Here is an 11,906-nt window from a genome sequence, read left to right as displayed (position 1 = left end):
TTGGTTTTGCTAAAGGTCAGCGTACCCTGTGACTGGCCATCCCTGACATGGCACAAGCCTGAGAAATGGCACCTTAGAGACACGCTGGCTGGGACTTCTTCCTTCTAAAATCTTGATTCTGAGAATCTGGACAGTGCACCTCCCATACTCTAAGGAGTGAAATTAGTCAAGCGGCTACACCCAGGATTGCCTGCAACACTGCCAGCAGTAGTACACTGCACTGTTCTGGCATTGGGTTTTGGGGGGGGGTTGCCTTTTTTGTTTGTTTTGGTTCTTTTTCTTTGGGTTCTTTTTTTTTAATTTTATTTTAATATAGTTAGCATTAGATGAGTTTGGATTCATTTACAACCCAGCAGGCCCAAAACAGCCCAGCTGCAGGGTAGCACAGAGGAGGTTACCAGGTAACTCCTCACATCACCTCATGTCTTCAGCGTTCTGCAGGCTGCTCAGGTGCTAATTCCTGCTAAGTAAGCATAAGCCTTCTGAGATAAAACTACACAAGTTAGATGGATAGACATTTCAACCACTGACAGCTATACATACCTTGCTATTCTAAGCAATTAATGGTCTCAGCACACCTCCTGGAAGCACTTAAAGACAGCTAAATCAGATAGTTTACCAGGAGTTTCAGGATTCTCGAACATTCTTAGGAAAAAAAAAAAAAAAAAGAGGCTCTCAGCACACAAAGACCATGACTATTCTAATATTCTAACAAGAGCCCACAGCTTCAAGTGAATTCCTAGGTAACATTTGCCTTTCAGGTCAGTCAGTTTGTTCTTTCAAGTGTCAGACATTAAACACCAGCAGACACCTCGTAGCTACAAGATCCAGCTTGTCCGGCACTAAGTCCTACAGGGACTGAGGCCACCTTGGTCAATTCTCTTCCATGAAGCATCAGGAAGAGAACACTTGCATCAGGTGAGGCAGGATCACTGAGCTTTAGAAGCTTCTGCAGTCTCTCCCAGTCTGTAATTATTTACTCACCATAGGAGTAAGACAGATAAATATAACTTTTGTTCTCTCACTGGCATGGAAGGTATTTCCTAGTGTGTCTGCTCTTCTGCTTGGCAATTTCCTAAATGATTTTGAAGTACAAGGAAACTCTGGATATGAGTGTCTACTTGAGCCCAAGATGTGGAAAACAGTGGTGGTATGTCAACTAAAAAATTACCAGATCTCTAAGCTATCTTCTTATTCAAAATTCTGTTTTGCTTTTTTCCTAATAAAAGTGATCAACATAATATGGAGCAACTACTAAGGAGCACGAGAAAATAGCTGTTCACTATGAATTACCACTATCTTAAAGGGATTTATTTCAACAAACATAACCACATGTGATGAAAATAAGTGAAAAGTTTGCCTTGCCTAGTTCCAGTAATGCCCAAATCTGTTTTGGAAGTCCTGAAAGTCAGTTTTGAAAGTGTGTTTTGTTTTAAAAAACCAAGTATTTCTGCTATGGAAAAAAAAATAATGTATACATTTTTATGTTACGTTTATAACAAGGCTTTTAAAGAAAACAGTTACAGGTATTCAACTGCATCAGACTTCAAAAGAAAAAAGATTACACATACAATACAAAAATACAAAAAATATTTTTTAGAACTTACAAACTCAAAAGTCTAAGTGGTCAGAGCTTTCCTAAAATAATAATAATAATAATAATAATAATAAAAAAATACACTTCAAGATGCACTTTCCTTTCTGCACTTGCAGGTTCAACTTCAGTACGAAGGTTTTAGAGGCAAGATAAAAGCAATTTGTATACTGAATTCTACAACCAGTTCCTGGCTGAAATTAATTTAGGGGTTGACACTATCAGGTATTTGAGTTTAAAAAAAAACTTATGCTTTTTTGGGGTAGGGGGAACGCAGGTGGTGGTGTTGCTGTCGATAAATTTGTTTAACCAGTTCTGATAGTACAATGTTTTAAAAATATGCAATCTAGATTAGACTAAAATTTAGACAGTCATTACTAAAATCCTACAGCACTGTTCTGCAGTATGAAAGCCAGGAAATTAAACTGACCAGACTAATGTCATGGCTGAAAATCACTGCAAAAGGCAGACAGGCAGGAAAAGGTCAAGTTTTATTTCTGAAGTCGACACTTGTTAGAAGCATTAAAACTGCAGACAGAGTATTCTTTGACCTGATAGTGTCCACTGAGGTCATAGCATCAAGGCATTTTGTTTTAAATGGCAAGACAGGGAAAGTGCATCTTGGATTTTTCATACTTAAGCAGTGAGTTACTGATTTTTGGTGTGGCTTTTATTCCTTCTAGGCATAGTAAAGAAAAATATTTCAACCAAATGTGAAGCTTAATGTACATTAGCTTGTATTTTTGGTGGTGGCTTTCGTGTACCACTAGGAAATGCTAACAAGCACTACTCAAGGCTGATGATTTAAGAGGAGCACACTGAAAATACTGATTTACCTTTGTAGTGAATATTCTTTACAGACTGTATCTAATATACAGACAAGGCCCATTTCCTTAGGATGAAACAGGCCACAGAAGGTTACACATCCTACATGAAGTTTAAAACAAAATTAGAACTAAGTTACCAGAGCCACTCAGAGCAACATAATTCCTACTTTGCGGAGACTTAACAAAAAGGTGACTGCAGGGAGAAAAAAAAATCCAGGTTCTTATTATTTCCTGTGTAGATTATATTCAAATTAATAGTCCAGTAACACTTCTAGCACAAAACAATGCTCTCTCTTTAGCAGAATTCCTAGAAGTCAACTGTTTCTCCTATTATGAAGAGGGAGCCAGAAGTGAGAATGCACGGGCATTCAATTTTAACCTGATTAAAGAGACAGTAACCTTTTTCATCCACCTTATTTAATCACTGACCAAAAAAAAATTCTTAAAAAGGTACCACTCCAATTTCTTTATTATCTGTAACCTTTTGAAACTAATCACATGAACTACAAAATTAGCAAATGCCTTGAAATCTGTATAGAAAACATAAATTACCTCTAATTTCAAACTAATTCATTAGTGTACCACTCAAAATCTTAAAAAAGTGGCTCCAAAGATAGTCTCATACCATTCTTAAAAAAGGAAACTGTTCCTTTAACGTTACACCCTCCCCTCCCCCCAAACACCCAACTTGTAATCCACATCATTTAGTTATTCTCTTGGTCATGGACATTTCCAAGATGAGATTTTATATTTCGTTCCCATAGCTTCTGGTTGTCAGAAAATCCATGCTTTCCTTTATTGAAGGAATTTGGTCCTGCTGAGGTTGGTGTATCCCTGTGAAAAAGTAAAACAAGAACAGTTAAGAAAGTCAGCTCAACTACAGCAGTCTGTGCAATGGGACACTGAAAACACCAATTTCAAGTCCAATCTGCTGCCAGAAACCACCACACATTTCTTTCTGTTACATCAGGAGTCCTCACTATCAGCAACGGCAAATTGGCCACAGAACTGATCTCTCCACAGCATCTCAAAACAGAGCAATGAGATGGGGCAGCAGGAGGTGGGAGTGGCAGTAACTGCTGCAGCTCTGAAGAATTCTTCACAAGGATTAAAAAACTGAGGATCCAAATTTGCTACTGGAGACAAAAACCCCCACGAAACTAGAAAACCTCCAGATGGATTAACTTTAAAAGCAGTCTATCGTGATAAACACCTTTAAAACACATATTCCTAAAATTCATCCCTAATTTAAGCAAAGCCTACTCTGAAAAGGTCCCTATTAATTTTAGGATTGGCCCTCTACTCAAATCTGTAGCAAGCAGAAGAACTACATATATTTGTTTAAATAAACAATTTTTTTTTTCTTTCTGAAAGAGATGATTCGCATCTTCCCCTTGTACAGAAGTTAAAAAACCTCACCAGACTGCCCTACTTCAAGGCAACTTACAAAATGGAGAACCAGAAAGATACATAGTGGCAAGCAGGAACTCCCACCCATTACCTTTCCAAGAAGAAAACAAGTTTCTATTTAATGCGGAATCAATTTCTTCATCGCAAAGGCAGCAAATAAGATTCAAAGTTCAAACGTAAATGTACTACTTTTAACCTACAGACACAACATTTGAAAATTTTCCTGTTTCCGGGAAAGAAAAATTTCTGAGCCCATTCTATCTTCCTGTATTTCTAAGACATCTGCAAGATCTGACCTGTGCTGGAGGAGGTCAGTGTCATTCTCACACACTCACCTCTCTCCAAACCACAGTTAAAAGCTGACCTACCTTCCTATGTTCTTCATGCGCATCTTGGCTTCTGGAGGCATTTCTTCTGGTTCACTCTGCAGAGAGAAAGGAGGTTAGAGCATGGCTGGGCACTTGCCTTTGAACATTTCAAATGCCTGACAAGATAAAGGATGGACTCCAGCCCCACAGGAAAGCAAAGAGACTTAGGACAGAACAGAGGTTCTACAAGGTTATAGACTGAAATACAAATTCCTTTGTTGACCTCTGTGTAAGAAGGAGCAAGATATTTATGACATGACAAGATATTTAGCAAACCAGAAGCATGACTTTCCTTCACCTCCCCTTTATTAAGCCCAGAAAAAGCAACCATTAATTCAAATTATGTTGTGCATCTCATTTTCAGGGAAAAGTTATCAGCACTTTAATGACTTCTTGAACCAACACAGAGCTACAAAGTTGTACATTCTTAAGCAGAAACACAAGAGATGCTTCTAGGCTGAAAATTCCTGACATTTATGTAGAAAACCTTAGAGAACCCACTCTCTCTGCCTCCCACACCAATGGTATTTTGTGTTGATCACTGGCTTATTACTCACATCTTCATCTTCATTGAAAGCTGCTGCTACAGAAAGGGTTTTTGGAGCCAGGGTTGGAACAGGCTCTTTAGGCTTCTGAAAAAGACCAAATAAACAAGTAAAGTAAGTCTACTAACTCAAAAAATCTACCCTTGGCCTTTAAAATATTTTGGTAAATGAAGTCAAACATCTTCACTGAAACGGGCAATCAGAGGGAAAAGTTTTTCTTTGAATCGAGCACATAAAGGTTTCTCTAACAAAAAAGGAAAAATGACTGCTTGTTTAAGCATGATACACTCTGAGCAAGCTCAGCCCTCTCATATTACAGCTCCCCACAAGCAGGTCTTAACTTTCTAGCACACTGCAAGGCTACTAAGCCACTGGTGCATGACATGAACAATTAAAAAGATCCTGGGTAAGTTGTGGTATTCAAAATTTTACTATGTCACTGTTTCCATTATTCTTTTGGAGTATTCTTATCCATCAATGTCAGAAAGATGAATATGTTTATTCTCCAGTATTTTAACAATATAACAGCTTTTTGGCTTAATTCGATACTTTCAAACGAGCATCAGTGTGTATCACACAGGCCAATTAATATAAAGCTCCTTTGAAAAGTATTATTTTTATTTCCAATAAAAACCTTCCTCCATTTAAAAGTGTAGGAAGCTGTCAAACTCACAACTGTTACAAGTAATACAACAGCGGTACCAAAAGTTGTTTTGACACCACTAAGAGCCAAGTCACCAGTAACAGTTTGCTTCTACAGTACTTCCAGATATCTAAACCAATTACATACAGTGCTTTCTCCATTTTTACTTTATTGGTGATTATTTAATATATACTCATAGAAGCTGATACTGCAGCAGAGTCCTTATGCAACTGTCTACAGCTGTTCTTTACTGACAGTGTGCAACAGTAAAACACTGTACCATATTTAAAGCATCTGCTCCGCAGGGATGGGTAATGTTCTAAGGGACTAAAAATGACTGGAAAGAAACAGGATAAGTTTCAGCACTGTCCCATCTGGTGCACTGTCAGTCACCCACTAAATGCAGTGAGCCAGAAATCCTGAGCCCAATTTATTGCCACTGCAAGCATCTTCTGACATAAGAAACTGAAGCATGCTGGTGGCTCAGAGAAGGCAGCTCTGTCAATTCTTGCTCAGTCTGAGCTGACCTGATTGCATTCATACCCTAGAACGCTGCCAGCCCACATCTCCCATCTCAAAGTAACAGAGCACTCTTTTAATCTTTTGCAGATCTGTAGAATGCTGGCACTGCAGGTGCAAGCCTTTCATGATTACAGTTTGAATTTAATGCAGACAAGGATTTATAATGTATCCATCACAGTGGTAGGCAGGAAACGTAAATGAACTGTATTAGATGGAGAGGCAGTGCCAGGCTTGTCCTTGCCCAAGCTATAGAGGACTGCTTTTGAAGTAAAGAGACTCATCAGATTCACATCTAAACAAGCACAAGGATACCTTGTACCGGACAATAAAGGGCATCAGAATTCCTAGTACCCTATGTAAGGAAGCCTCGTGTCTTGCATAAAGTACAAATGAATCATACTGACCTTGCAAAGCACAGGCAAAGTCATGAAAAATCAACTGTACTTCCCCATCCAGAATAAGATCTTTGGAGTGGAAGACAACCTATTAAGCCATCTAAGAGATGCTTTCTTGCAGCTTTAAGCATCCTATAGCATAAGGTTCCCAGCACTCATTTCAAAGTAGCCTGAGCAGTTTTACAAGTCTGCTCATTTCCCTTAGGAAATTATTCCAGACTTATCAAATCTCATTATGAAATTATTCTCTATGTTCAAAGATCAACAGTTCATTTCAATCAAGTCTTTTGCTTCCTAAGACAACTGACCTGTTATTAATCACCCTGAAGTACTTACACATGCACAACTAGTTGGCCCTGCAATGCCTGCTTAAACTTTATCCAAGTTACCCTCATGGAATTCAAGGTTTCCCTTTGCAAGGAAGCCTTCCCAAAGTGCTACCCTTTTTGCCTCAGTTTCCCTAAAATTAAAAGCCCTCGGGCAACTTACATTTGCTCCTAGTTTGATGGATATTGCAGATGCCTTCTTTGTTGTCTGACTGCCTATGGAAAATCCAAACTTGGACATTTTGGCAGGAGCAGGCTTTGTGGTGAAGTCTTCAGCTTCTTCATTAGCTGCCCGTTTCTCTGCGCTGCGACTCGAACTTTCTCCTCCATTACTGGAAGAAACAGTCTTAGTTTTCACAGGTTTTTCTGCCTCTTCTTCAGGTCCTGGTGAAGTCGAAACAACTTACCAAGATGAGCTACTTTTACTGAGCAGATTGATGGGAGCAGCAACCTCAAAAAGCATTATACTTTGGGTGCAATAGGTAAGGTGTTTTTAGTGACAGCAGTTTCCACCAATGTACATTTAGTGGACAGCAAAACACAGAGGAGAAGAAACTGCAAGCACTCCACTACTGGTAAAGAACTTCTTTTGTATGAGCCAGGAAAACAATCTTGAAGCACCATCTCTTTTATTTAGTATGGAAGTCAAAGTTCACGTAGTAAATTACATGTAGATGACTAAATCTTTTTAGGGTTTTAAGTTGCCATAGATAAGCTTTGATAACTGGAATCTCAATTCCAAATCTAGAGTAGATAATCTAAGTTAAAATTAATTCTACTAAATTTCTACAAAATCATGTCCATGCCAGTCTCTAGGCTTGTCTGGCACAACTCTAAAACCATGGGAGTGACTGCAGTGAGGCCGGCTGTCTCAATCATCTTTCAAGTCACTGCTTGTCCGCATCTCATCTGTAATAAATCTGCCAAGCTCTGCTTGAGGAAGGAATCAGCACTAAAAAAACATATATATATATATATATTTTTCACCTTTTCTAGGTTTGTATAAAGTCATGGAAAACATAGCAGCTGAACAGTGAACCACAGATTAAAAAACACTCCAGTAACATTTCCATTCCTACATAAGCAGCTTCTTCAGCTACACCAAGAGACAAAGGTGTCCTTGGAAAACTCACACTGAACACAGTAGATGCTTCAGCAAAAAGACACTTCCCTGCTGCTGCAATAAGCAAATTCCTGCAGTAGCAGGAGAAAAAAAAACCCCAACACACATTAGGGAATGGACAGGGAAGTGCTCACAGTAACAGTTTAAGAAAAACTGGAGTTAGCACCAGTTCATCATCGTATCAAGTGGAGAACAGGACATTCCATGCACAGCAAGTTCAGACCATCAGGGAAAAAAGCTAATGGCAAAAAGCTACTAAGTAAGATGGAGCAACGGGAGAGAAGTCTGAACTGGAGGTCAACAATATTGTAGCTCTGAGGAAAAAAAAGCAGCAAACAACATCAGGACAGAGGAAATCTAGGGACACCATCTATATACATGTATTTGCTATTTCCCAAATCATAAGCAGCAGAATATACCATTTCAGCAGCATTTCTACCCCACTCTTCCAGCTACCAAGATAAGTGATTGAAACAAAAATAGATTTATTGTTCGCCTTTGGAAATATGGCAGATCACAAAAAATATTTTGTAACTTTAATCAGTTTCACTAGAAATTTGACCCAGAAAGCACAGATATAACAGTGAAAAACCAAAGAGGAAAGAGAAACAAGCAAAATTTACACAAGTGACCCTGGGTACCGGTACCTGACTTAGCACGGTTTACCAAACAGCAATCTGCAAGACTAGAAGGTCTTTACAGCTAGTCCGTGGAACTACATTAAACAGAATATTCCAAGTCTAGCCTCGGTACACTAGAGAATTGTGACTCAAGGGTAGGTAGGAGATTCACTGTCCTTAAGAGTGCTGGAACCATGGGCCTAAAAGTCTATTTTTTCATAATATACAAAATCCACAGCAGCCCAAATCTCAGGGCACACAGGACCAGTCCAGGTTCTGAAACTAGTGCTAGCTTGAAGCTAATTACACTGAAGCTTACTTCTTTAAGGGAAAATTCTCAAATACTGCTAAGCACAAGGGGAAGCCTAACACAACCTACTCACATCTGTCTTCTCACCAAATTTTAAGGAGCATCTCTCTCAAAATTAGCTCCTATCACTGCATTCTGAGTTTTACTTCTACTAGGCTTGATGTAGGATGAACTGCAGAGCTATAAGGGGTACAGGACAATTGGGGAAGGTGGGCAAGGAGTTGCTGTGCTGTTTGATTTCTGCAGAAAACAGAAATGCAGACACATATTAACCATGAAACAGGTCTCTCCCATGCCAATGCATGCATATATATATATATATATTCCAAAACATTAAGGTTTCTTTATTGTTTCCTAGAGATATCAAGGAGATCACACTTCACCTACAAAAAGCACTAGCACTATTTCCAAAACCAGACTGATCGGTGCTGGTTTTGTGGATCACAGAAATAAAAAGCTGTCCTACTGCACAGAGGAGTTTTACTCATGTGTAACAAACCACACGAGTGCACAACTTCCACTCTCCAGGTGGTTGCAGTGACAAGACTGACAGTGCCAGCTGCACAGCATTCCAGGATCTCTTGTCTCCAGGAGTGCGACCACTGGTGGAGGTGGGAACAAACCAGACACAACTAAGTTAATTCTAAGATAAACCCCACTAACCCTGGCAAAGGCTAAAGATTCCAAACTGCTTTCAAAAATCATCAAGAGCTAACTATTCTTCCTTAGGGCCAAGGTACCATAACTCATTAAGACCATGTTGCAGCACACCAAACAGTACACAGGGCACTAAGGATTACTTATGTACTGATGCTCTCCAGTTACTGTACTACTAATACAAAAAAAACCCCAAAAAATCAAAAAATCAAACCCAAAGGCCCACCAAAAACCAACAGAGAACCAAGAGTCAAGGAACTACCTAAAAATCAAGTATTACTGTTCAAATGTCAGTGATTATCAGAAATAACATTCACTCTTGAGGCTGTCCTAACTGGTTTACAAGCCTGATTTAATTTTTCAGCAGATCAAAGAAATGCCCTCTGTCTACAGATATATTTAAGCTGAAAAAAAACCACCAAAACCCAACTACAACACAAATAGAAACACACCAGGAAAAAAAAGGTTTATCTTTGAAAAGACATTATCCTCTCAACTTTAAATCAAGGGAAGAAAAAAGAAAAGAAACATCCCATTAAAAATTTTCGAATAGTGCAGAAAAGGCAAGGCTGTCCAGTTACAATATAGATATTATAAAACCAAAACATAAACTTACAGGTTGCTGCCAAGCAAAAAAAACCCAAGATGCTTAAAAAGGCAATTAAGGAATATTCACTGTACTCATATGTAAAAAAGGTACCGCAGGTGCTAAAAGTAAAGCTTTAAGGTGTTGTCTTCATCCTTGCAGGCAGCAACAACCGAATTTCTCTCAAAACACAGCATAAGTATCCCGCGTATTTTTAACAGAGAGAAATAGCACATTTGCGTGGAGAAGATGTCACAGTTTTACAAAAGTGCCTGTAAGGCTGAGGACAGCAGGCCCAGACTCGGCCTATCCTCCAGCGCAGCCCCCTCAGGCCCGGGCCGCCCCCTCTCCCCGCAGGGCCGGGCATCACACGGCCCGGCCCGGGCCCGCCCGGCCGGGGAAGGCACTCCTGGGCCCTCCCCACCCCTGCGGAACCAGCGCGGACCCCATTCCCACCCCACAGCTCCGCGGCGAGAGGCACTACATGTTCACCTCCTGCGGGCTGCGGCCGCTTCGCCTTCTCCCCCTCGGCTCTGCCGTCCGCCATTTTCCCCCGCCTCCGCCGCCTCCCGCGCCGCGCACGCGCCACGCGCCGGCCCCGCCCCTCCGCGGGGCCCCGCCCCTGCGGCGCGCGGGGACGGCCCGGCGGGCGCGGATGGGCACCGGTCCCCTCCCCTCCCCTCCCCTTCCCTTCCCTTCCCTCACGGGGAGCGCCGGCCCCCGGCACCGCCAGCTGAGCCGCTGCGTCACAGGCGTGTGGAGGAATCGCGGCCGCTGCCGCGCTGACCGGCGCGCCCTCCCCGCCGCGCGTGGTTTGGCGATTACGGTCCGTGTTTCACCAACATCGTGACCTCGTTACCTCATCGGGGTGTATGAGTATCTACGGGCAGCGGGGGCGGGAAGTGCCAAGAGGATGGAGCCAGGCTCTGCTCGGCGGTGCCAAGCAGTAGGACAGGAGGCAACGGGCAGAAACTGAGGCACAGGAAGTTCCAGCTCAACTTAAGGAAAAACTCCTTTACTGTGCGCCTGAGTGTGCACTGGGACATTGCCCTGAGAAGGTGAGGAGTCTCCCTCACTGCAGATATTCAAGAACCATCAGGACACAATCCTGTGCCACGTGCTCTAGGATGACCCTGCTTGAGCAGGGAGGTTGGACCAGATGACCCAGGGTGATCCCTCCCAACCTGACCTGTTCTGTGATTCTGTGACTGTAACACGAGCTCAAGTGAGCAGTGACACCATTTCCCCTCCCCAGTGTGCAATCCAGTCACAGAAGAGGCTGTATGGCAAACAGCAAATGACAGGAGGACATGGTACCCAGCCCGCAGCGGGGTTTTGGAACTTCTTTAAGGCCCCTTCCAACCCAAACCATTCCATCATTCTATGGCACTCAGCAGCTCCATGTTGTCTCTTCCTCCTGTGAAGAAAAAGGTGCTGCCCAAGTGTGGCACAGACACTCACACAGCCCGTCCTTGCACCTGAGGGCTTCATAGGAGCTGAGGACAGCTCTCAAGCAGCACCTGAAACACCACCCTAGGGTGAAACTTTGTGTACTGCCCAACCATGGACAGCTGAAAGGAACCAAGTCTTTCCATGAGCCAGGGGTTATCCATGCCTGGAGACTCCTGTGCCTCACAGGCAGTGAGAGGCAGTATTGGAGTAGAGAATCTTCTGCTTTCCAGTTCCCCCCTCAAACGATGTGTACCAAGAGGTGAGAAATTCCCCCCCTCAAACGATGTGTACCAAGAGGTGAGACAGGGAGTGCACACCACCAACCCCTGGTATGTTTGAAGTCTACTCTGTGAAATTATACTCCCCTCTCCTAGTTTTTTTAATTTTCAGGACCAAACTCACCACCTGCCATCACTGACTTCAAGCATCAGGGTAGTTGATTAAATTAACAATTTAAGCACCCCTTAAAACCCTTCTTGTGCTCCAGACAGAAGGGTCTCTCCTCCTGAAATACTAATAGGACATTTT

At 41.9% G+C, this 11,906-nt stretch overlaps 1 protein-coding gene across 3 annotated transcripts; it reads right to left on the bottom strand.

The window, feature by feature from the left end:
• Nucleotides 1-304: 304 nt before the first annotated feature.
• Nucleotides 305-10,530, bottom strand: PCNP (PEST proteolytic signal containing nuclear protein). Of its 3 annotated transcripts, none has more exons than XM_017830876.1 (5): nucleotides 10,419-10,530; nucleotides 6,794-6,962; nucleotides 4,757-4,831; nucleotides 4,200-4,255; nucleotides 305-3,255 (listed from the first exon to the last, which is right to left on the bottom strand). In XM_017830876.1, the coding sequence occupies exons 2-5, from the start codon at nucleotides 6,869-6,871 to the stop codon at nucleotides 3,126-3,128; spliced, it is 339 nt and encodes a 112-aa protein (XP_017686365.1). In that variant the 5' UTR covers nucleotides 6,872-6,962; nucleotides 10,419-10,530; the 3' UTR covers nucleotides 305-3,125. The 3 variants fall into 3 exon arrangements, with proteins under 3 accessions (XP_017686365.1, XP_017686364.1, XP_017686366.1); XM_017830875.1 differs by having other exon boundaries at nucleotides 6,794-7,014; nucleotides 10,419-10,501; XM_017830877.1 differs by lacking the exon at nucleotides 10,419-10,530 and adding an exon at nucleotides 7,038-10,254.
• Between the last annotated feature and the right edge of the window lie 1,376 nt (nucleotides 10,531-11,906).

Source organism: Lepidothrix coronata, unplaced genomic scaffold (assembly GCF_001604755.1).
Source record: "Lepidothrix coronata isolate B3197 unplaced genomic scaffold, Lepidothrix_coronata-1.0 Scaffold184, whole genome shotgun sequence".
Classification (NCBI taxonomy): Eukaryota; Metazoa; Chordata; class Aves; order Passeriformes; family Pipridae; genus Lepidothrix; species Lepidothrix coronata.
This window is presented reverse-complemented; position numbering and strand designations above follow the sequence as displayed.